General features: G+C 35.4%; 1 protein-coding gene across 1 annotated transcript in view; it reads right to left on the reverse strand.

Annotated features, from left to right (window-relative positions):
• The window catches only part of ESR1 (estrogen receptor 1), a 172,614-nt gene that overhangs the window by 43,412 nt on the left and 102,531 nt on the right, over positions 1–26,671 (reverse strand). Inside the window, exons 4-5 of the mRNA XM_071549314.1 lie at positions 25,674–25,790; positions 8,662–8,997 (exon numbers count right to left, since the gene is read on the reverse strand). Coding sequence (XP_071405415.1) covers positions 8,662–8,997; positions 25,674–25,790 — 453 coding nt within the window. The remainder of the gene's footprint in view (positions 1–8,661; positions 8,998–25,673; positions 25,791–26,671) is intronic.

The following is a 26,671-nucleotide window of genomic DNA, read 5'->3' on the forward strand; positions in this document are numbered from 1 at the left end:
ATTCACAGCAGTCCATAATTAACATGCAGACAAAACAACGTACTCTTTACACACATAGTTCATTTCCTGGAGAGATAATAAAAAAAAACAAATGAGCTGTGTAACAGATGTGTCATATAATGCACCACTGCAACAATACAGACAGGGTAAGAGCCCATCCAGAAGTCACTGCAATAAGTCTTTCCTAAATCTTTCTGTGTAACTCAAAAACGCCTATATAGCTGAGATTTTAGTGAATGACTCATTTGAACAGAAAAATAAGACAGATGATATTAAAATAACCTCTGGAATAACCAGATAGAGCTACAGCTGATTGTGCTCAGAAATACAGTACTTGAGGGAAACTAAAAGAATTAGGCTGAAGCTAGAGAACATCAAGTAAAAAGGGCCAATTTGTGTGAATTATGTGAACAGGGAACAATGGATGTGTGCACATGCACATACATATCGCATCAGTGCTTTCCAACAATCACATATTCTTTTTGTGAATTATTTTAAGAAATAATTAAATCAGGAGGGATCATTACTTACTGTTTACTTAGAGTGGAAATTAATGAGCGTTTCTTGGAAAGCTCCAGGGTTCAGCATAGCTGAAGACTCTAACACAGATATGTTCATCCAAGAGTGTAAATTACTTATCAGCTAAAGAAAAATAGCAGGAAATGTTTCTATAAAAGGATCATATCTTCCAAAAATAAAATATTGCAGTTTAAGTATTTAATTTCCTTAAGTTTTGGCTAAAAAAAATAAAAATTATTACTGTGGATGTTCATTTTTGCCTCTTCATTTGTCAAGACCAGTAGAATTTCATCTTCAAACACTTACTAGCAAATGAACTTTTATGCTATTGAATGCCCAGTGAACTCCAATATGTAAGTAGTTCTTGCTAAAAGAATATTAGCTCTTAGTGTTATTTTTCATCTGTCAGTGTAACTTAAACAGGTAAGCAAGATTACTTACAGTTAAGTAAATTTTAGTTACTGAAGATATTTTTTCTTTGAGACAGCTTGTTGGGAAGCCCCAAAATTCGAAACTTTGGAATTCAAATATTTCTTACTTTGAAAAGGCCTGTAGGGCCCACCTTGTAATAGTACTGTGGGTCTAGATTTTAAAACCACTTTGTGCATAAGGAACTATGATTCTATGATGTGTGGAGCAGTAATCTTAAGAAATGTATTTGGATATGGGCATACTTGTAGAAACAGACATTTATAGGTTCAGTTTGTCTTCAGATTTGAATTTAAATTTCAGCACATTCTCATTCATGGATATTTAGATGGGGAAATGTATTTGAGGTTCACACTCTAAAGAAGCTTGTTTTTTTAAAAAAAAGTCACCTAGAGTAGAACGGAATTGTGAGCTGAGCTGATAAATGGATGGCTTTGGTTGCCTATATTGTTTTTTCACTTCCACAAAGAAGGAAACTAAGACATCTCTGGGAAAACAAATGTTACAGTACTTAAAAAGAAATACTTGGTTCCAATAGTTATAGATTTATTGGACAAATGTTATGATGAAGGTTGTTAGCTATAGTTCCTTTTCTTAAAATATATGGAACACTGAGAAAAAATTTTACACGTGGATTTTCACAGCAACTTACACACATTCACCTCCATTTTAGCAGAAACTTATTTACTTGAAAGAAAGGCCAAAGGAATTTTTTGGTCCTGTGCACAGAGAACAACTACAGTTATGCAACATAAGTAAAAGACAGTAATTTTCATTCTGTGTTTATAAACTTGGATCTTATTACAGATTTCCTAAATTCAAAGAGGCTAGAAAGTTGGATAACATGCTTGATCCGCCACCTTTTGGCAGTCACATCTCTATACAATGTAACTACCTCTGTGAATGACAGTACAGTATAGCATTCACTATGAATTACTCTAATATCGTATTTTTTAAATATTAGAAATAATTACTAACATTGATCATGCTTTTCCATACATATGAGGTAAAGCTTTTAACTGGGGCCACAGAATGTTGCTGAAAGGATATGAGCAGATGCACTTGCATAATGGCATCTGCACCTGACATACTCTTCAGAATGTCCTTCTTCTGGACAACAAAATAAAATCTGGAAAGTTATAGAATTAGTTTTAGGAGTTTGCAAAATATCTAATAAGAATAAACAAAAAAATTATGAAATATCACAAGATGAGTACTAGAAAACCGTCAATGATATCCTTCTGAGGTTGTTCACAGGTCTTCTAAGGAAATGTTCTGTGTGTTTCTCTAGCTACTTTGCCTTTTCTAACTCTGTTTCCCTTGACTGAAATGTTATGCAAATAAAACAATCCAGTTTGAATATATTTTTTTAATCTCTACTACCAGGAAGCTCCTGAGTAAAGGGTGGGGCATAAAACTCAAAGACTACAGCTATGAAGATGAAATGGTAGAGAATAGTAACTAGACCACATCCTAAGGCTCTTCTTGTGGCAATGGGAGCAGGTAACAACTCTTCCACTTGGAAGAGACGCTGAACAAACTACTGGCCTCTAGCGGGCACCCTAGGAATGAGTAAGAAGCCCAGTATCGAGCTGTTGAGTTTACTGTTGACTCATCTGACTGATTCAGAGTATATCTTCTTCCTCTGGTTCCCTTGCATATGTTTTTTACTTTTCTCACAGTTGGAGCCTCCTTGATGCTGGTCAGCTTGCTCTGATGCATTTATCTCCCCTTCTATATCCCTAACTCTAGGGACTCCCTAGAGTTTGAAAACCATTGCATTAGTGCACCTCTTAAATTTACAATATCGGAGTTGTAATTCAGACCCTGATAGACTTTTTCTCCTGCTGTCATTTTCTTCCAGTCTTCAGCTAGCAAAACCACTGCCTGTATTTTTTCTCCCATAGATACCTGCAGCTAAAATTTATATTCCTTTCCAAGCACTTCTGCCAAACTGTTCCTTCTCAGCTTTGGCTTTTTCTATCTGTTACAAGCAACAGGTGCATATAACATCTTCCTGCCCTTTAGAATCAGCACCTCCATCCCAGCAAACCACAGTGTTACATTGTCTCATGCTTTTCTGTTGTTAGAAGTGCTCTACAGGAGGAAGTATACCTCATCATTTTTCAAAACTAAAAGTCAATTCCATAGATAATGAAAAAGCTACTTGAAAGAGTGGGAGTTTCTTATACAGCAGCCAGAAGCTAAAGGAGGACAGAAAGGGGTGCTTGTTTGGTTTTACAAATACAGACATGGAAAAATAAAGATGCTTTCCAGACTAAGAAAACACAGGGATGAAAAGCTTTAATTTCAATGATTTTACCTCTGCTGCCCTGCATAATCTTGCTATTGCATGAAACCTCTCAGTCTGATGTTCAGAATCAAATGGTGATTACCTTATTTCACTATAAGGGTTGATTCTTACATCTTACATTCACAGTAATTAATTGAAACTTCACAGAAATTAAATTAGCAAAAAGCAGCCATAAAGTAAGATCCAGATGCCTGTTACCATTTCTCTTTTACTTACAGGTTTTTTTCCTCTGTTCTTCACCTAAGAAGCCAGGGGAGCAGAGAGTATCACTTCAACAGATTAAAGAGATAAGCTAAGGGGTGGGGTTTTAACTACATTTTAGGAATCACCACAGCAAGCCTATTAGGCAAAGAGCCTGTACAAGAGAAATTTTTGAAGGGTTATTAAAAATTATTACAAGAATTGTAATCCATTCCTGTTTTAAGCTAAGTGTAAATTATTGCCAGGAGGATCACTACACTTAGAAGCTCTGTAACCTCTCCTGCACCTAAAGGGTTATAAATACATACCACTCTTATATAAGACTTCTTTCCTTCAATTGTAAGCTGACTTTTTTTTTCAAGGTTTGCTGTCACTGAAGCGCAGTGTAAAATTGTGGCTTTGTTGGCCTCTTTACACACTGTTCCTAATTTAACAAACAAAGCAGTTTAGAAGGTCAAATAGAAAAACAGTATCTTAAGAAAGCAGCAACTTCTGTGACTTTGAAATTTAAAAAAAAAAAAGATACCCAACAAGTTAAAAAATCCAAAGCCAAAATATTTATCTTCTCAGTTCAAGAAGCCATAAAATAAGTATAGCACCGTGAATCATCTCATAACTTCAAAGCCTGTATGCCCAGTGTACCATTTTAGGACTATTAAGTTGTACAGCTACTGTACTTGTAGTAAATAGTGATACAAGATTGTGGCAGCAATGCCAAAGATTTCACGCTTGGAACAAAATTTACTTAAAGCAGCACTCTCTACCATAAGCTCACTGTATACACTCATATCATCTCACCATCTTCAGGAGGTTCTGCATAAAGAAATTATTGATGATAACATTGAAAATGGAAGCTTCTTTTAGAAAATACAGTAATCCAAATATGATAATTAACTATATACACAGTAAGTGAATAATGAAATACAATAAGTTAATTCCTTTGAAATACCAATATTTTTGTAGAAAACACAAATAATGGTTTTCCTCATTGCATCAAAGACCATGATGAAAATTCACTAAACTAAAAAACTTGATTCTGAAGGTGACACTATATCCCCAAGATGTTATGTAAACCAAGAGCATCATCATGGCCAGGCTTCATGAACAAAGATTTGGGAAGGGCTCTCCCCATGTGTGTGTGTCCTTTGAACTGCACAGTGGATGTTTTAGGTGAGGCACAGCGTGCGCAGAACTGGCCCCACCCTTTAACTCCTAAGGTTCATCTGCCACGGCCAAGCGAGCTTGGACGGTAACAGTGAAGGCCTCAGGACTAGAACCTACAGCCCCCAGTATTCCCAGGAGGTCTCCCATCCAAGGACTAACCGGGGCTGACCCTGCTGAACTTCCAACATCTGACAGGATCAGACAGGGTGGCATTTAACTGCCTGCAAACCAAGAACATAGGCCATGTCTTTCAGGAATATGTGATTCAGAAATGAACAGAAGATTTATTAATCTATGCTGACACCTTGCCTACATGTGATTTTCAGTGATTTGTCCCAATTCAATGGCAAAAGGCTCAATTTATATGTCTTTGTAAAGTCTAGCCCATCACAACCTGCTTGCACCCACCTGTGTGCAGCTGCCAGCTATTCCAGCTGGCTGGAGTAATCAGAAGGCAAAATCAGTGTCTTTTACAGGTCATCTGGGAGGACTTCAGCCAAACCCCCATTGGGACATGTAAAGAGTAAGTCCTGTGCACAATCCTGAATTTTTTGTGTATGTCATAGGACACTGTGCAAGATTTTTGTCCATGTAATCTGGCAAACCCATTTGTATTGGTGGCCAAGGTTTCAAAAGAAAATTAAAACAAGCTTTTATGCTCTTGGCATATTATGAATTTCATTGTCATGGAGGAATGTGGTTATGATCTCAGACAAAAACCATGTTATATTTAAGTACTGAAGACATTTTTAAGGCTGCCCATGAGAAACTGACACAAGTTCTCTTTTCCCCAGAAACTGGTTAACACCACCAAGATTGCAGAGCCAAATTAAGCACGATTGAACTAATGCTGAACTAGGTGCAATAAAAATTTAGACCAGTTCTCACCTTCCCAATCAGGGCATGTCTGCAAAGATACCTCACTTTGATGTTTGCCCTCAGCATGCCTTTGTAACAGATCTCTGCCGACATTATATGACACAGTCCATCAAAAATTACTATTCATTACTCTATTTCATAGAATAGTTTCAGCTTTACCCAGTACATCTAATTAGCTGTTTCTCCTTCCATGCCCACTCATTTATATCATCAGAAAGACTGGCTGATCAAAAACTATTCTTTAAAGCCTACACAGCAAAATAAACTCCAGACATGTCCCTGAAAGCCCCTACACTTATTTTTAAGCTGTATCTTCGTTGCTTTTCTGCTCTATTGATATAAATTTCTTCCTTCCTCAACAAATGCGCTTTCAACTCAGGCACTGGTATAGACTTTGCTCCTTGTTTTCCTACAGCTAAGTGCCTGTATGTAGGTAAACAAACTTGTGCAATGCTTCCAAGGCTTGAGAAGTGTGCATAGGACAGGCTGTTTCCTGCAAATCTTTTTTTCTGTTGGCAAAAAGCACACTCGCTCTTTAGAAAGGAAGATGTTTTTATGTGTGACTCTGAAGCTTGAAATCTTAGTAAGATAGCTGAGAAAATAACAGAGTGGAATCCCACAATGCTGTAGCACATAATACTTCACCAAACAGAGAAAAGTTGTTCAGTTCCTCTGTTTATGCATAAAGTATGCAAAAATGCTCCCTGATTAAGCAATATTGCTTCATTCCTAGTAATAATGGAGTATTCTAAGGCAACATACTTGGAGGTGAAAATACAATCTGTGTTGTCAGACACATTTCATTTAATGTACATTTATTGCCAGTACATTCCAGCAGAAGGAAAATTCGGCCAACAAAGGCCCCGTCTTTGAAAGTTGATCATTATTTCTAAAATTTAATATCAGCAACTAAGCACACTCAACTTTTTCTAGAGACCAAATGAGAGATTAAAAATATATATGTTTAAGCACCTAGATCCAAATTTCCTACCTGAGAGGCTCTAAATTTAGAGTTAGATAAACAATTGGGTCTGAATTCTTTTAAATCAACATTCTAAAACATTTGAATTTCTGCTTTTATTCATGCGTACTGTTCTCCAGCCCACAACATCAAGAACCATCTAGGTGTCAAGCACTTTCAGAATTCCCAAACTCTTTCTTCTATCTCTCCTGCTTTAGAGAGTATAAATTTTTGTACAGTACCTAACAGATCAAAATTATGACTGGGAAAGGATTTTTGGGTTTTATTTTTGACCACAGTTCAACAGTTTAGTATCAAACCTCATCAGTTAGAATACTTATTAATGCATATGCATAGAGCCATTTGGCATGGTTTCTACTTATGAGCTATTTTGACAATTAACAGGCAATTTAAATGTAAATACCTTAGATATACACAAATAGTTGATAACCTTATACAATTGATTTTCTGATGTCAGAGGCTTGCTTAGAAAATAAAGAATGTATTTAATAAACTAGAGCAGTTTTTTTATCTTCACCAGTTATAATTATCCTGTGACAAGCAGTTTTAGACAAATTTCTGAATAAAAATCCCATCTGAATTCTCTGACAGTACTACTTTTTATTTAACACATTTCCATTTATTACACAAACTATCAAAATCAAAAGTCATGGAAGTCAAATGTTTCCCTTTGGGAGACATAATGAATTTAGAATGTGGTATATTCATGTTAGATGTAAATTATTTTATCAGAATTAGACTAATTAAATCTCTAAAAATCAACAGAAAAATTTGAATTGATGTTTTGATAATGAACACTATTGACAGAAGTTCATTTTTCAAAAGGGTTTTATGTAAAGGCATGATCCAAAACATACCTAAATTTACAGCAGAATCTGCCTTTGATTTGAACAGACTGTGGATCAGGCCTTAACCACTATGACTTTGTCAAGAATAAAATTCTCAGGTGATTTCTTATAAGAAATGAAACTCACACAGGTTCTCCCTGATCATAGCTGGAGCCCATAAAGTGACATGTGAAAAGTGATTAAAATGGAACTTAAGCACTGGAAAAGACATGGTTATTGATTTATCTGGAACAGTCTTGCCAAGTTTCAATGAAGGAAAACAGAAATATGGCATAACCTGGGTGTAGTTCTGGTGAGGTAATGCACTATTTGAGTGAGAGCAGTGGTAGTCCTCTCCAGCATCCCTTCAAAAAGGAGCCACATAATTTTAATTAAATAAGTGACTATAGTAAAACTTGAGAGATCAGAATTCCAATGAATTATGAAGTATAAATTACCATGTATGCCAGTATTTTTACCAAGATAAAAGTACAACACATGCAATAAATTTCTAATAAACATTTAAATCTTACCTTACAGAAAGTAGTCATGTAGATATAAATTTTAAAATGTGATGAAATGTAATTAGAAAACCACTCTCTCCTTTCATTTAGATCAATCAATTAATTGAACCATATGAATGAATATGTAACATACATTCAACCAAAAATGTTACACATTTCCCACAATTTTGTAATTCCTTTCAGGAAGAGAAAGAACCATGATGCACTAAAATAATAAAGATAAAAACATTTATTTCTAGTAGGAAAAATATTTCATACAAAAAATTGCTATTCTAAATCTATTTTTCAGACCCAAAATTGATGAAAAATCTGTAATTTATGGTAAAAATATAAACTGATGATGAAATAAGTAATACTAATCCTTACAGGCTTACTAGTGATGCTGAATTTATGGCTTACGTTACAGATATAAGAGTAACACCTTCTTTTTTAAAAAGGATCAGAATAGTTAACATAATCTGATTAGATCACATTGACTGGATTTGACTTTAATAATCTCTTTCTACCTTTCATTTTGCTGAGTTTTATCTGGGAAAAAAAAATCAATCAAAGCACTGCCCAATATTATCTAGTGTAGGGAAATACCTTTTCATGAAGCAATCTTTCTTCAAAACATTCCACTTTCTCCTTACATTCCACTACAGTATTTTATCAAACAATATAACATAAAATTTGTTTAATATTGAAAATGTTCTTAATGTATTTATACTTAAATGAACAATTTGCATTAAGTAATAGGTAGTGTGAAAATCAGTATGTCTTTTTCCTGTTGGTTTGCCACCTAGAAGCTTTTATAGTCCACTGGGGCTTTTTTTTCCTTACCTGGAACTCTTTTTGCCCAGTTGATCATGTGCACTAATTCTCTGTCCGCAAGGTTGGTCAACAGGGTCATCATAGAGGCTTCATTGAATGGTCTATTTGGGTCATATTCAGAATAAACCAGCGGTGGCTCAGCTTCCAGCAAGGCACTGACCATCTGTTCTGCTGTCAGGGACAGGGCTGGACTGTTCTTCTTGTTATGTTTAACCACCAGTGGACTTGTCCAAAGGGTGGGAGCTCGCAGCTCTGTTGAAGAAGCCTCCTCATTCCTGGAATCTTGCTCCTCTCTTTGACGTTTCTGCTTCATCACTCGCCCACCTCTGCGGTCTTTCCGGATTCCTAGAGATACACAAGAATATAATGAACTCCTTTCCTTCAACTTACATATTAACGTACACTTGGCTTCAGCCAACAGTAGCTGCTATTGATAGACCCAGGCAGCACTAACTCTTGCTTTAGTTTCTGAAGACTTCCTCCTATATACAGAATCTTACATCAATAGGTGGAGAGAAAAACTGCTTTTAAAAGTATAGTGTCAGGAATAGTGCACTCCTTCCTAAAATTCAGAGTAGTTGGACTCACATAGTGCTCTAGACTAGTGACACTGTACAGCTGCCTTAGTCCCAGGAAAGAATTCAGTAATTGGGAATAAATAAATATCTTTTTACAGCCCAAAATTTCAATGTTCCAACCTCTAGCAGACAATTATTCTATAAAAATCAGTGATAAATTAATGATGTTGGTGGGCCAAATGGACCAGAGAAGTAGCTCTCTAAAACTATCCAAAAAATTTTCACTCAAGGTCACTAGTTATTTTAATTAAATATCATCCCATTACTGAGCCTGTGATCTTCATAATTATGTAAAAATAATCAAAAAAATTCCACATAAAAATGAGCTTATATAGGAATAAAGAATGTCATATAAGTAGATAAACAGAAGTAAGAAAAGGAGAGATAATTGCAACCTCAGAATCCAATGTGGGAGAAATGTCAAAAGCCTGAAAGAACCACAACAGAAACCATCTCTGTCATTACTGCGCATTTCTGCAATGTGCTTTGCACTCCATGACCCTGAACCTTGGGATATTATCAAGTCAGCCATACCAATTTGAACAACATCAGACCTTACAGTGAAAGAAAATCTCCCTTTGTGGAAAAGTTACAAGAAAAATATAATGATAAAGCCCACGTGGACTCCAACCATAAAAGGAAGATTAAGTCTGGCTCCAAGTGGAGGAGTAACAGGCATTTTGAGACTGATTCAAAAACTTAAATCCATCATCAGGTGAAGGCAAAGGAGGACAACCAAGTAATAAGGAAAGCATACAAGTAATTGAGCAATCAGGATAAGGCAGCTTACGATGGGGCTTATTCTGAAGTTCTCATGCAATATGAAAAAGCAGCACTAGTCCCAGTTTTAAAAGAAAAAGAAGTTATCTACAGAGAAGACACTAACCATTCAAGAAACAGAACATTTAAAACAAAAACAAAACAAAACCAACCAACCAAACAACAAAACAGCTTTGAGAACTGCTGACATTTGCAAGCTATCAGTACAGATCTTTCTGATGGTTGGGGAGAGGGAAACACAACCTTTGCTCAGCTCTTTTCACAACACAAATATTTAAATCTTCAGAATCCCAGTCTTTGTTAGCACCATAGCAGCATTTTCACCTCACGTACAACATGCCTTCATATAAGTGTTGGATCATATCAGCTCTCAAAGAAACAGGGAGAATCTTTACATCTATTTCACTCTTTCTTCAATTATGGTGAGATTTTCACTGAATTAGTACTTGAAGATTAAGCATTTTATGTCTAGTTCATTCAAAATCTAGCAGGTGGTGTGATTCTATTCTATCTATTCAGATAAAGAAAGTTCAATAAATCTTTCATCACTCCTTTTACTTAACCTCTCTACATTTTCCCATTCACTGAACTATTTGTCAGCCAAAAATCTCAAGTACGTTGCTGTTGCCATTTTTCATTCAGCACTATGAATCTTTCCTACCACTAAACAGTTTCATTAAGGAGAGAAGGGGGAGGTCCTTGCTATTAAGAAACAATGCAAAAAGTCATCCTACAGATATTGGTACCTTACTTTCTTGCAATAGTCAATAGCATGCATGCTCTACCTGTAACAGATATTTTTCTTGTTTGCTTTTATCAACATAATATTTTTGAATTAAAATTGCCCTGTGAAACATGTAGACATAATAACATGAATAGAAGCACACAGCTCATAGAAGCTAAAACATTTTTTTATCTTCCTCACATCCCAAATTTTACAGCTGCTCATCTAGCAATTTTCTTTCGAAGAGAAAGTATACTTCGGGTCTGTACTGTTCAATATATTCATAAATAGATGGACAGGCATAATACAGAAACTAGGACTTGGGGTTAGAATAATACTATAAAAACATCAGATAATTTAGTTTAGAAAGTAAATATAAGGCTAAAATTACTAGGAGAGGAAGGGAGGACAGAACAACTTCATAAATCATAGATTTTATTAACTCATAAGGCACACTACAACACTGCATGCAGTCCTGTTCTTCCCAAATTAAAAAGAGATATGAAATAAATGGAAAAGGAATAAGAGAAAGGCAAATAAGATGAAGTCTGAAACAACTTTGGTGTGAGAAATAGCTAAATTTACTGTCTGCTTGGCCTACAAGCCAGGTACAAGACTACAAAATCAAGAGTAGCAAGAAGATGAACAAGGTACAAAACACTAATGTTTCTCTTCTAATACAAGATGGTATTGGATGAAAACACTCCATGCAAGGTACAAGACAGACAAGAAGAGATTCCCTTTGGCACCATGCAGAGAAAACAAAACTGAAAGTGTGAGTAAAGTAGAGGGTAGTATAGTGAGAAAACTGTAGGTCAAATTTGATGGAGAACAGAATCCACTAAGGGTTAATAAATGTAAGTAGGGCATCTTCGGTGTAAGGTAGGTGCAGAGCACCATGGCATGGATTACTGGAAGATCAGAGGTTTTTTGATTTTGCTTTTTACTTAGTCCAGGTCTGCCTTGTTAAGTAAAACAAGGATGTGAAGAGGATTTTACACAACAGAGGGGAAGTGACAAATGTAAGCACATTTAGCTGTTTAAAAATTAACCAGATGCTACATAAAAACAATAGTTTTATTTTTAATTCATCTGAAAGCTTACTACTGGATTTCCTTCACATTATCAAAAAAAAAAGGTGGTGCATTGAGAAAAGCTGAATATAATCAGTTTGGAGGAGATGCCCCACACAAATTTATTTTTTGCATTTTTATTTTGGGATTTGAAAAGATCAACCAACCAAAGGGATTTTGTAGACACTGAATCTACAAAAAAAAATCAGAAAGAGTATGCATTCCATCTGTATCACATCACCAGCTTTTATAATCACAGACAGAAAAGTCTCTGAATGTGTATCAGAGTCATCAGAGATTTATAAAAATCACTACTAACTCTTTTCCTAACCCCTAAATGGACAAACAACGTAGTGATTTTATTATTCATTTTCTTGGACTAAATAGGAGTATCTCTCTAAAAAATGGAAGTTCTTCCAAACCTCCTTCAACTTAATCAAATTTTATCTCTGTTAAAAAGAGGCAATAATGAGGCACAGTCACTAATTCCAAAAATGGCAACTCTATCAAGTTACAATTTCACTGCAAAAGTGCAATGATACTGTAAGGGATTTTTTAAATATCTGAATGTATTAATTTTGATTCAACAGTGCAGCAAGTAAAGGAAGCTGAATTGCCACATGTTATCAAAAACAATGTGCTACCAAACCCCGAAGTCCTATGCATCTCACAAAAGCTCTAAAACAAATTGCACTTGAGTTTTAAAGCTACAGAAGACAAGATTTTCAAAGGCAGTTTTGTAAAACTTCGTATGTAAATTCAGTCAGACTTCTAGATATGGAGACAGGTTTCAAAACTGCTAAGTAATTGTATAATCAAACCATTATAACCTGATCAGCAATAAAATTGCATATGGACAATAAAATTGTATGTGCCATTGCCATGGCAGGGGTGTTGGAAATAGATGATTTTTAAGGTGCCTTCCAACATGAAATTCTATGATTCTATGATTATGGAGGCAATGTTAAGCAAACGGAATACTTCATTAGTGTTTTCCCACATGTCATAAAAATAAAAACAAAAAATAAATTCCAGATGGTTAAAACAAAAAATCCCAAAGTGAGAAATCAGTGGATGAACATTGAATCAGATATCCAATTGCCATTTTTTTTCTGACCTACTCCTAATAAAAAAGCTACACCTTTATATTTTCAGTATTTTACAAAATATTCAAGAATATTTAAAGGAAAAAGAGACCAAATAAGTTAAAATTTCCTGATTGAACCATAGAATAATGCATTTTAGATTTCAAGATGTATGTATAATCTCAAACTCTCTTCCAGTTAAATGTATTCCCTGTGAGTTGCTTTATATAACATTCTTCAACTTCTTTATTATTAGATATTTTGTAGGAATATTTATCAAGTAAAGAATAGTTCTTGGTTGCAATTAATGGGAAAGGTTTGAGAACCCATTAAACTTTACTTGACACCAAGACTGAAATAAAATGATTTGACGAAATTTAAACAGCCAAGATATTTTTATGTCCTTCCTATTTTTCACTTTTCTGGAGGGCAGAGGATATTTATGATCATACCCTAAAATGGTTCAATATTGGTGACACTAATAAGTTCTGTATTTTCTAACATTTGAGAACTTCATTTGCAGATTTCATCAACCACCAATATACTTTTTTTAATATACATCATAACTGTGTATATCATGCATAAAAATTGATTTTCCATCAATTCAACTGTAGCCCTAGCTGTGTGATACTCAGGAGCTACATGACAACACAGCCCTAGTTTGGGTGAGGTCATAACTCTTTCATTTTATAGAAAAATGTAAGTAGGTAGAATGTAACGACACAAATTATGAACTGAGGCAAGAACATTATCTCTTGTCTTGCAAAAAGTGATAATGATCTTGCAGCTGTGTTCAGAATATCCCATTCAGTAAAAGTGGTTTAGTCCAATATTGTTTATCTTAGAAGAACCGTACAGCAACATGAAAGTAGGATAATTTAAAATCATAACCTTCTTTCAAAAATCTAGAAGTTCATTATCATCATGTATCTAGATCATAAAAAATATATTCACTTCTGGAGCAATTTCCTTTTTTGACTCTGTAGAGAAGCGCAGCAATCTCACCAAGATGGGTGAAGGAAGCACACGCTTCCTTCTAGTGGTACCATATTTGACTTCAGAATTCCCGGTTCATACAGTGGGGTGAGACAGAATTTTATCCTACAAACTGCTATATAATGTCTATTGGAAATAGAAAGTTTTATTTCACATTTTATAAACAAATAATTTTATCCATTATTACATATGCTGTCTACATGTTTAGTTAAGATTTTGTTTGCCTCCTGAGGGAATATCTGGAAAAGAAAGATAACTGGTGAGAGTTCTCACTCTCCCTCAGAAGCTCATATTTGGAGGAGAATGGGGAAGAAGAAGAAAAACTTTTTTCACTACTCATTTCTTACTCTTCCTTCTAATGAGTTTTCAAGGAACTGCTTTGCCACTGCTCCTTTTAGCCCTAGAATATCAGGCTGCACCTAAGAATTCACAGCCAAAGCAGAACAGATAGAAAGAAAAACTGAAACAGCTAGAAAGAGAATTGATGAAGATCTGAAGGAGAAAAGACAATGGAACTGAAAGGCGAATGGGATTAATTAGTGTTTCTAGAATATAATTATTAACCAGGACATAATTACTGGTTTGGCAAGTAATTTTACCTGTTGTCTACCGAGAGTTGTGTGTGTATACAAGTTATACAACTGTATAACTTTATACATTGGAGAGGTGATAGTCGTCATTCCAGCTAATTAAAATCTTTTTTCCTGGAGTATCTTGTTTCAGAAGTAAGACATAGTATTATCTTTTCTTTTTATGCAATTACTGAAACAAGTAAGTCTAACTTCATAAAATACTTGCTTTAGGATGTAGCACTCAGTATAACCATGTGCCTTTTCCCTCCAAAAATTTTAACTGCATCCTTCCCTCGCACCTTTTGAGTTTATACTGCACTACCAATCTTTAAAGTCCTAAAATAAAATTTCTAATGCTTAGTGCCTTTTGTGGGCAACACCATGACAGAAAGAACTATTCACTTTTCTTTCTTTATAGAAACACCACTTAGGGATGTACTGCTTATTTTAATAACATTTTTTTTAGTATTACCTATGGCAAAATTCATAATCAATCATAAAATTCTACATTTAGTAGTTTCTATAGTTGTCATAATATATATTATCAGAAATTTCATATGGGTAGAAAAAACTGTAGCTGGTTATAGGTTGTAGCTGTGACAAAGCTCTGACATCTCAGGTACTCTGTTATTAGAACACATTATAATATTTTTCACCTGAAGATTCCAGGGCTCTTTTATTCATAATGGTTTCAATTTCTCAAAAAAACTCAAAATGTTAAAATCAAAATAGAAAGACTTAAAATCATAGTGAGCAAGAAAGAAAATTTAAAACAACACTTCAGTCACTGCTGGTAAACCTCACCCATCTCAGGTCAATATGCATGTGTGTGTTACCTAACAAACATGTCAATCTAAAACTTTAGGCATAGACACAGTTTTCGTTTTCTAGCATGTGCTATCCCTGATGCCTGTAAACAACTTGGTTATCTGTAGATACAGTCTTGGCTTACACATTGTGATTAAGTGATAAGAGAAAGGCTTTTCAACAAAATAAGAGAAGATAGTTTTAATGTGAGTCTTTAGATATAGTCACAATTTGTGTAATGGCACAGTAGTTTTCTACTGCTGCAAGGAAAAGTTATATTCATTCCAATTGCATTTCAGACTCTCTATTTCCTTAGGTTACCCAAAGATAGCAGATTTATAGGTGAAGTCCAGTGAAATAAATCCATGAACGATTAAATCCTGTGCCCCTTTTTTGACAAAGTACCAGCACAGAAACAGGATGCTGTTGAACTAACCAGATGGCAGATATTTCAAACCATACACAAAATTAAAAAAAAAAAAAAGAAAGGAAAAAAAAAAGTCTAGCACAGTATCTGGCTTTTTTGGGTTTTTTGGCCCCTAATTATTGAAAGACCATAAATGACACAGAAAATGTTTCACTACTGTTCACGGTCTTTCCATCACTACCAGTGCCTTGCCTCCCATTGTTTCCACACTCAGTTTGCTCAGGTGGCAATAACAACAGCATCAGTCACCACCCCAGCTGTGGGCACAAGAACGCAACTACTATTGAAAGTCACTGGCAAATAACTTTGAGCTACATGGGCACAACTCTGCAAATCCATGCAATAGTCAGAGACCCACAAAATACCCTCTACTTTATCCTTGATAGACATTCAGATGGCATTTTAAGCATTTAAACTAGTAGAAATAAAGCAGATTTGGAAACTTGACAAGTGAAAACAAAAAGGTATGCTAAGTGTCAGAACTGGAGAACTGGAGTTCAGATTCTAGGCACCAAGCATATAAGCAACAGGTCATTCATATCAGCACTGTTTCATGTCTTACTGGAACTATTGTGCAAAAAACCCCAAAAACTTATAACCCAAGGAAGATGCTCCAAATTAAAAACTGTTTGCTCAGAAATTAGCTTTTAGCTTTGAAGATTTTCTTCCTTATTTGTGGCTTCCTGGTAATGCAGACTTTTCCTTTTACTGCTTCCTTTCCATTTCAGCACCACAGTTGTTGCAGTTCCAAAGAGGAACAGTTTCAGAACAGGATGGTAAAGGACAACCCTATGCACAGGAAAAGACTGCATCACCTAGGTTAAACAGAATTACAAAATTAAGATATTTGGCTCATAAATAAACTGGAGGAGAAAAGTCAGTGTGTGAATAGCAAGTATGAGGATGGTATGGGAACCTGCTGAAATTCCCTGTAGCAGTCAACAGTTTGTGGCCACACTCTGAGGGGAGAAAAAATCATGGTAGGGAGGAAAATGAATGATTTTTTATTTTGTTTTGGGTTCGTTGGTTTTTTTTCTAAGAGTAAAACAAAAAGATGGATCTATGATTGGTTTTGGAAACAGTGATAGGTAAATGGTTTATCAGCTAACTTCCTAGTCTGGAACAAACTTTGAACCTGAAGCTCTTTGTCCACAGTTCTGCTGCTTGTCAGAAGATCCCAGATAAGAGACGTTTGACACCTCTATATACAGGCACAGCCTTGCAGCATTAACAGCTTATAATTTTCTGAGTTTGTGGAAGGAGGGTTTCAAATGTGCTTGGAAACACCTTGCCTACTAAGCAATCTTTTTGCTCTTTAAGACCTACTTATCTCATCAGAATTCCACTGCAAATTGCCAGAGTAGGAATCTCTAATGTTTTGTAAAACAGACTCTGCTTGACAATAAAAGACAAAACGTATATGGTAACTGAAAGATATTATAAATAAGAAAGTATCCTTCAGAGAGGCAGAGTCAGTTGCCCAGTTGATGATCAGAGTATTAAAGGAATGCACAGAATAGGCCATGGCAGAGACACCACAAAAATCTTAACATAAGTGTTCACAAAGGAAGAAACCATATTTCTGCGCTGAAAGCCTACCTTGCTAAACTGAAGTTAGGGTTGAAGAGGTCAGAAATCCAAAAGCCTCTCTTCAAATGTCCTAATATGGGAAGCATTTACTAAACTGTTGGAGAAGGTCAGTCCAGACTCACTTTGGTGTCATTGCTGCCTTTGGCAAAATAAAGGACTGTAAGAGGAAAACAGTGTGAGCAAACCAACAGTTCCCTTACAGGTACAAACCTGAGTGTCTAAGCACGACTGGCTTTAAAATCCAAAGGGTGGATGCAAGCAAGGTAGCTGCCTCCTAATGACCTCCTATGGTAATTTCACTTTACAGACAAGTCTCATTAGGTACATCTCTCTGAATTCAATAGCTTTATAATACTTCATTGGAAATAAAACAAAATCTTACAGTTTCATCTAAAACATAAGGACACTGTAGCTGCTGTACATAAGCAGAAGTCAATAATGTAATTACATTCTTGATAGATTTATAGCACATTGCTGAAGCCATCACTTCAATGCAAGTTCTAATATTGTAATGTATCTCAGCATGATGGTTCTTCCAAGGTGATTTTGAGACCTTTCAGATTTTGAGAACTTTTCTGCTTGATTCTCTCTACATAAGTACATGATTTGGTTACAGAAAAGTAACACCACTTTCCAAATTCAGGCCTAATAAATACTTCTTTTGAATATGATTCAGACAATCAGCCCCTTATTCCATATCCATTTCTCTTTCAGAAAATCAGACAGAAATGTAAATTGAGCTGAAAACCTGGGTGGGTTGACAATTGCGTCAAATGAGGAACATTGTCTGAAATCTTCTAAAAAAATTAATCAAAATTTAATGTCTAATCTCAAACAGGCCTGCCTCAAGTGACAGTCCTTAATAGCCTGGCTTCTGACAAGGATATCAGGACAGTCAGTACTATAAATATATAACAGATTTGTGTTCGCTCTCTGCACCTGGATGTTGCAATCTTTCCTGCTCTTGAGGGGATGAATGCTGTACATCTATTTATGTGAGTGTTTTTTTCAAAAAATATCTCTCATCCTTTTCCAAACTGGGGCTTCTTTCTCCTCTATAAACAGGACTACCTTCTATTAGAGATAGAGGAAGAGAGGCTAAAGTAGGGGTTACATTCTGATATTCTAGATCAGCTCCTAGCTCTGCCACCAGTTTGCTCAGTGATCAAGTCACACTATATATCACAGTGCCCCAGGACTCCTATCAAATAAAATGCAGATCATAAAACTGGTCTTCCATGTAAAGTTTTTAAAGACCTGGTGACAAAAATATTGCTTTTAACAAGATGGCAAATGTCACTTGGGTTCTCTAATGTGTATTCATAACCTACCATTTGAGAACCAATGACCTATTTTTTAAAGATGAGGTGCAAGGCATGATTAATCCTAATCTGTATTTTGGCATTCAGTATTTGGCAATCACAGCACAAGTTTAAAAGAGCATCTGAGGACATGTAAAAGTGAAACAAATGAAGTTCAAGTAACCTATCATTCAAATGAATCTCTTTCATTGGTGAAACTCCTGCACGAATCACAGTAAGTTTTGGGGACAGTCAGTATGGAAACAGCCCCGCTTCTAGGCAGTATTTAAAAAGAGCCCACAAACATTTTAGGGATCACAATAAAGCCTTTACATTCTTTACCTCAACCATGATTTGGGAAAGCCAGTTGTTTTATGAGTATCAATCCACTGGTATAAATTTCAAAGATAGCGAGAAATTGTAACCGCTACATTTTATAAATTGGTTAAATTAATTGTGTATTGAAAGTATTTGGCCTATTATCCTAAAACTGAGGGCTAGAACTGAACTGTAAAAGCCTAGACAATAGAAGAACCAGAATCACAAAATCACAGAATCAGAATGGTTTGTTTTGGAGAGGACCTTAAAGATTGCCTAGTTCCAATGCACCTGCTATGGGCAGAGACACCTTCCACTAGACCATGTTGATCAAAGCTCCATCCAACCTGACCTGGAACACTTCCAGGGATGGAGCAACTTCTCTGAACAGCCTGTTCCAGTGTCTTCCATCCTCACAGTAAAGAATTTCTTCCTAATAACTAATCTAAACCTACCTTCTCTCAGTTTGAAGCCATTCCCCCTTGTCCTACCACTAATGCACTTGTAAAAAGTCGCTTTTGTAGCTCTAGTACTCTAGGAATTACTCAAGATCATTAAAAAGACATCAGATGTTCAAAGCATAGGCTTGCTCAAAAACAGTGAATTCACAGAGACACCCTGAAGTACTTGTAGTATGCATAAGTGACAGACAGAGCTGGAGACACAGCAAGGACTTTAGACTTAATTTAAAAATAATTAGCAATTTATATGGGGGCTGTCTCATTGCTGTATCTACTCCCAAATAATATCACAAATAAAATAATTCCTAAGTAGGAATTTTTAAGTATCAACAGGCCAAAAAGAAAATGTAAACAAATATACAGATATAATTAGCTCTACACTCTAAAGAAAATGTTCAATAGTAAAACACTAAAATTCTGTAACATTATGATTTTTAATATATCTAATTATATCATGTAAATAAGCATAAGACAGTTTCTACCCTTTCCACTTTTCATTTTGAGACTGCAAAAGGCCTTAAACAACCATCTATAAATTAATTCTTGAACCTACTTTGAGCAGGTGGCCCAACAAAAGACCTCCTGGACTTACTTCTGGCACAGGTCATTCTGCGAAGTGGAATAGAAAGATAAAGTATTTTTGACAGAGGGGTTTACAATAATGATCCCTTATTTTGGGGGCAAAATATTGAAGGGGTTTTTTTTATATTTTGAGATAATTCAATGGCAACAAACTGCTTAGAATATTTAACATGGGAAAAAGAAACATTTCACTAAAAAATTTTGTTTCAATTCCACCTCTTTTTCAAAAAAACTGCTGTAAAGTTACAAAACTGCTTCAAGTGTTTCTTGAGTACACGCTTTCAGTCCATCAATTACAACTTTAAAAAGAGCATTTCCTCATACATTTATCAGGCCCTACCTACACAGTTATTTGGCCGAGTACAGAAGAGTATGCCTAACAGATATCATAAAGGTTCTCCTCAAACAAACCAGAATAATTTCAGATCCACAATCCATTTTCATTCATTTGCTAATTTGTCTTTTTGATATAATATTTAATTAAAGATAATTACATGGAAAACTAGAAGGCCTTGAGCTGTACCAGTGATTGCATCGAACATCAATTAACCTCTACTTTCGAAAATTATTTTAATAACTCTCTAGCCTTTTTGCATTAATAAATATAGCATTCAATAAAGATGCAGAGCTTTCTCCATTTAAAGACAAAAATCAGTAAGATCCTTCTCTGACAGGAAGGAAAATTTGCCAAATGTTTTTTCTTTTCTCTATGAAAATTTATCTCAAACTTCGGCAAGACTGCCACACTGAACCAGAAAATTCCCATGTGATTACAGGAAAGTAACTATTTCAAGAGAATGTAAGAGAAAAACTGAAAGCCTAGAGACTCCAGTCTCTAGGACTCAAGTTTTCACAGTCACCTGGAATGCAGTTATAGCACCCAGTTACAGCAAACACAGACCTTTATTCCTGGGCTGTACCACAGTAACCTCAGAAATACCCTCTCTTACTTCATGAAGGCAACACTGAAGGATGCAAGCTCCAAGTGCACTGTAATGTTGCAATTTCATTAACACAAGAAACAATAGAATCTTCTCTCCACAACATGAAATTTCAGGTTGCTCAAAGACAGTAAACACCCCATGTCACATATACAATCACTATCTGGATGTAACACATGAGCATTCAAATCCTTGATTGCCATATTTCAAATGACTTGAAGTTAGGAAGTTATCAGCATTCAGTATTGAAAGTATTATGTATATTTCTGTATGGCTAAACATGAACTATCACACAAATAACTGACTTCTAATTAAGGACCTAGAACTTAACATTATGGCACATTTGCCACAGCCCCTAATTCCACTTGCATTGTGTTGCTCTGATCCTACAGAGAACTTCATGATAAATCTGATTTGTCACACAGCGAAAGAAGGGGAAGAAAATAGCATGTTAATAACTAGAACACCCCACTCACTTACACACTATAAAAACAATTAATAAACAACAATAAAAATAAGATGCTTTTATGTTTCGTAAAATTAGGTAGTTTGGAGCCAAGTCATCAGAAAGCCATTAAACCAACGAAGAAATGGAAAAAAACTAAGTCTGTGTTGGAGCAGAGATCACCTGCATATGGTTCAAAGTTCAGCATTGCAACTGCAGTAACTCCATTTGGATGATGGAACACCCGATCATGTGAAATAGTAAACTGGAATATACTTTTCCAAACCAGAACAGAAACAATCTTCAAGAAGGCATCAGTGGATCGTAAACAAAAACAAGGCTACTCTTTCCTGATCCTTGTCAGATGGAAGACAGACATGACAAGGACCTTATTCTATCTGTCCATTTTATCCTCATGTACAAACAGGGAAGCACACACTAAATAATAACATAACATTTTAAGGTCTTTGGGGTTTATTAAGAGAGTGAAGCATTTGGATAAAGCATAAGAGCTATAAATTATGCCTCAGATGCTGACTATATCAGTAGAGATTCTGGCAGTCTGATTGTCTCTTGAAGCAGCACAGTTACAAACTTGCAAATATCAGAGAAGAGAACAAAAATAATTCTTCAGTGCTGAAAGAAGTTTTTAAAAGATTTACGGACAGTGGAACAAAAAAAATCCATAAAATTTCCACAGAAACTCATACATAAATGTTCCTACCACACACCTTAAGAGCCACTTGAAGCCTGTAATTTTTTCGAATTGAAGCCCCAGAAATATATTTCTACTCTAAAAAAATAATATATATGAACTTTTTTATGCTGCATTAAGTGAGTTTTTATGAGAAAAACCTCAGCAACCATAATCTATATCCTATGTTTAGAATTATCCAGAGACATTTACTCAAGATTTTCTCTACCTTCCCCCATATTTACTGAAACTCAGTAATTTATATCAGTTATTACTTAGAAATTAATTGACAGATAAAAGTCACAAGTTAGAAACTTTGGCAATTTATTAAGAAACCTTAGATAATTTAGTGCAGAAGGAAAACTGAGATTACATTTAGAGAAAAGAAAGATTACAGCTGTTTTCCACTATATCTTAAAGTTATATTAGCATAAGCAAATTGTGGAGTTAGATATAGAAGGGAGATAAGATACAACTGAATATTCAATCGTATGATAGAATTAATGCCTGAGAAAAAGGCAAATCCTTCAATATGAACTAGATGATTTAAATTAAAGATTCAATCACAAGAACTATGAATTATAAGAGAACAACGTGAACCTTGAGTTAGCCACAAAGCTACATGATTTAAGTGTGTAGAACAAAAGTGTTATTATAAGATAGCTATTGAAACAGAAAAGCTTAAGTGATGTCCTCCAAAAAAACATCAACAACAATGAAATTAAAAACATTTAAAGGTTATCACTTGAGTGTTAAACATATGGCATAACAAGTCTGACAGAGCTCAATATGCATTTGGATGATACTCTCAGGCACATACTGTGATGCTTGGGGATGGTCCCATGCTGGTGGGTCCCTTCCAACTCAGCATATTTTGTGATTCTGTGATCTTCATTTGAGAGAAATGTGGCAATTATAAAGGTCTACTCTTAGAAGAAAAGGTTTTTCTTTTCACCACATCTGTGTGGGCAATAGGGGATCATAATTTCTCCAGAAAAATTTTGAATACTTTACTTCATCTGCATTATTTCCTTGACTACCTCATCTGCCAGCATGCTAGATTTATTACTTGCAACTGAGGGATTGCAAGAATTTTTTGCAAGATTTCATAAAACATTTTTAATTCTTGTCTATGAACCAGTGATATGAGTCCATTGCATTATTACTCATCCTATAGAAGCAGATGCAATTTATTCTGATCCTAATCTCCTTGTTTTTAAACTGTGAGTTCAGTTTCTTATAAAAAACAACGCACAACCAGAATTGACTATTTTGAACCAGCTGTTGCTGCAGTGACTATAGAAATCTTACAGCATTGAAGAGGAAAGGATGAAATCCAGAGGACTTCTCTCAAGTGAGGGCCACTCTATGAAATAAAAATTGCAGAACATCTATATTTGAAAGACAATTTGGACAGAATTACAGTTTGGGGTTTTTTACTACTTTAATGTACATAATAGTTGAAAACTCTTTACAATTTTTATCTGAGTAAAACAATTACATGTGGAACAGCCAGAAACCTACTACAATGTGCATCTTCAAGAAGAGATATGAAAACCAGAAAAGTGGTACAGTGAGTCACTAATTAAATACATATAAAGCATGTATGTATGGCCAAACTTCGTGAACGAAGATTTGGGAAGGGCTCTCCCCAGGTGGGTGTGCCCTTCCAGCCTGCACAGTGGATTTTAGGTGAGGCTCAGCGTGCGCAGAACTGGCCCCACCGTTTAAGTCCTGAGGTTCATCTGCCACGGCCGAGCGAGCTTGGACGGTGCCAGTGAAGTCCTCAGGACTAGAACCTACAGCACCTGGCATTTCCCAGGAGGTCTCCCATCCAAGTACTAATTCGGGGCTGACCCTGCTTAGCTTCCGAGATCTGACAGGATCGGATGTCAGGGAGGCATTTAACTGCCCATTTAAAGCATAACTGGATGTAAATATGCCAAATAGGAAATGTAATATCTTCAATATATATCATAATTATGTATCCTAACTATGATCTCCCATAGGGACAAAGGTCAAGGTTAAAGCTGCATGGCAAATTTATGTACAGGATTTTCTGATTTTAGTTTGCCTTATCTGAAACTCTAAGTTGTCCACATCATAGCTGTGATACTAATTACATACATTTTACTTTAAAGAGTTCCAGCTATACATACCAGGATGTTAAGACAGAACAAAACCTGTCTGGACCAATAGACTAAATCTCATGAAAAAAATCAACTACTGTCTGAAGTGCTAGAACTAAAAAGGGATTTTACATCTTCCTCCTGTTTGCACCCAAAAACTGAGATTAGCAAAATCAGTCTCAGCTGTTTCCTAATCCTTGATGTAGAAAAATGCAGATGCAAACTCAAAGCATAGCAACAACTCCTTGATTATCCTTTACTCTGTCCCCATTACTCTTTCTCCTGAGATTCCCAGACTTGGCCTACTTCAACTGGATTCAGAAATAATCCTTTGTTTTGGAAAGAACAAATTTGATGAGCCACTCCTCTCTCTTGCTTCAAATTTTTTGTGACGTGAGTAAGCATAAGGTGTGCCAGAGAAAGAGAGAACCAGTCTGTAATTTAATTAGCTCTTTTCACACAAAAGACAAATCCCTTCTCTTCTGTGCACTTTGCTATTTTTTTCCTATACATAAAGATTTCGATACATCTACTGATTTCTCTTCATTAATAAAAGCAATCTGATATTTTTAGTAGGCTAGAACAAAGTCTTCTTCTGCTTTACAGTTACTCTGAAATGTTATGATTACCTGTTCTTTAACATTCTTATTTCTTAGGAACATGGCATTTTCAAAAGGATTAACAAAAGCTAACTTTTGTCTGCTTTTCATAAACATAAGGTACTGGAACACAGAGGAGAATGACAGGTATCATTATCAATCCAAAACTATGTTACAAAAGAACTCTTCCATCTAGGGACACACTCAGTGATTTTTCAGTATTGTTGTGTATTTCTGATTTTGCACCCAAAGTTAAACATACAGAAATATTTAAACATGCAGAAATAAAGTAATTTAGTGGTATTCCACTTCAACCTAAGTATTTGGTGCCTGATTCTTCTTCTCTGGCATCATTATTATATATAAGTATGTTCCAAGAATGTAGCATTTGACTCAGTTTTTATAAAACAAGTGTTTAATATTGTTGGGTTAAATTAATTCATATCTAAAATATGTGTACAGCACTGGAACTGAAAAACTACTTTCCCTTCTAGGATTCACAGAACAGGCATTCCATATTCAGAAGTTTATTTTAATGAATATGGATTAATCTGAGCCTACCAATGCTCTTCACACTGAACTGCAAAGTAATACAAATTCTTGTGTTAAATGTCATTCTTCAGCATCTGAAGTCTACCATGGGAGACCAAAGAAATAATGAGTTAAAAATAATAATAGAAGAATTCTAATTCCATTGAAGTCAATATTCCTACTATTTCTGATGCAAAGCCAGGCAATATAACATGATATTCAGAAGTTTTTCATTTTTTATTTAATCACACTTTGATTTTATACACTTAATCTCAATAAAATCTGTTGCTTCCTCCTTTAGTTAAAACCCATAACAATTGCCCAATGAAGTTGAAAGACAGGAAGGCAGATAACAATGCTGAAGATTTGTTGATGGCTGTGTACATACCACCTTTCATCATTCCCACTTCATAGCATTTTCTCAATCGGCAAGCCTGGCAACTCTTTCTTCTGTTCTTGTCAATGGTGCACTGGTTAGTGGCAGGACACATGTAGTCATTGTGCCCTGCAAAACCAGAGGGAAAGGAAGGACATGGTTATACACAGACTTCACAAAACAGACTATAGCAGTACCTTGTTTTTTCATTGAATATTTAATACACCACCTAATACCTTTGAAATAAGGTAGGGTTACCATCATAACCTGTCATGAAAGTATTGATACAGATGTGAAACTGTGGCAGGACAGTCCTGCCTTGTTCATATACTATGCAAGCTGTCATTCAAATGATTGTGCAAATTCAACTGCAGGCACCAGGATGCTGTCTTGGTGTTAAATTGTGCTAAAACCCTCCTGGTTTACCAGACTTTGAATACACATCCTGCTTTTTTGAAGTAGGACTGACAGATAAACTTGTCTGTAGGCTTGTAAATCTGTGACTACCAGTCCATCACTTGATAACTATAAAAGCCCAGTCCAACTTCCATATGGCAGATCCTTCCACATAGTTCCTTAAAATGTAGAGTTTCTCCCACGAAGCAGGGATGCCTCCTCATGGTTACGCCCCAGGAGCTGAGAGAAAGAGGGAGATCTGCCTGCCATCTCGTATGGTGGGTTATATAAATTTCTACCTAATGATCATTTCTTTTGCTAGCTTTGATACAATTGCCTTCATATAACTGCTTTGTTACAGTTACTTTGTTTATATATACATACACACATGCATACATATGTATACATAAAACATTTTTTTATAATACCCTACTAGTAGAGTTTTAGCTTTTACACTGTGTAGTAACTAAACCTGGTTAAGATCTTTCATCTGCTCACCTGTTTGTTAATTTTCCATAATAATTTTTTTATAAATATATCCAGTTTGCCATCATTAAAATCTCTGGGACAAAGTGATTTAATCACATCTCTATAATTCCTTAAATCTAGAACAC

Source organism: Pithys albifrons, chromosome 2 (assembly GCF_047495875.1).
Source record: "Pithys albifrons albifrons isolate INPA30051 chromosome 2, PitAlb_v1, whole genome shotgun sequence".
NCBI lineage: Eukaryota > Metazoa > Chordata > Aves > Passeriformes > Thamnophilidae > Pithys > Pithys albifrons.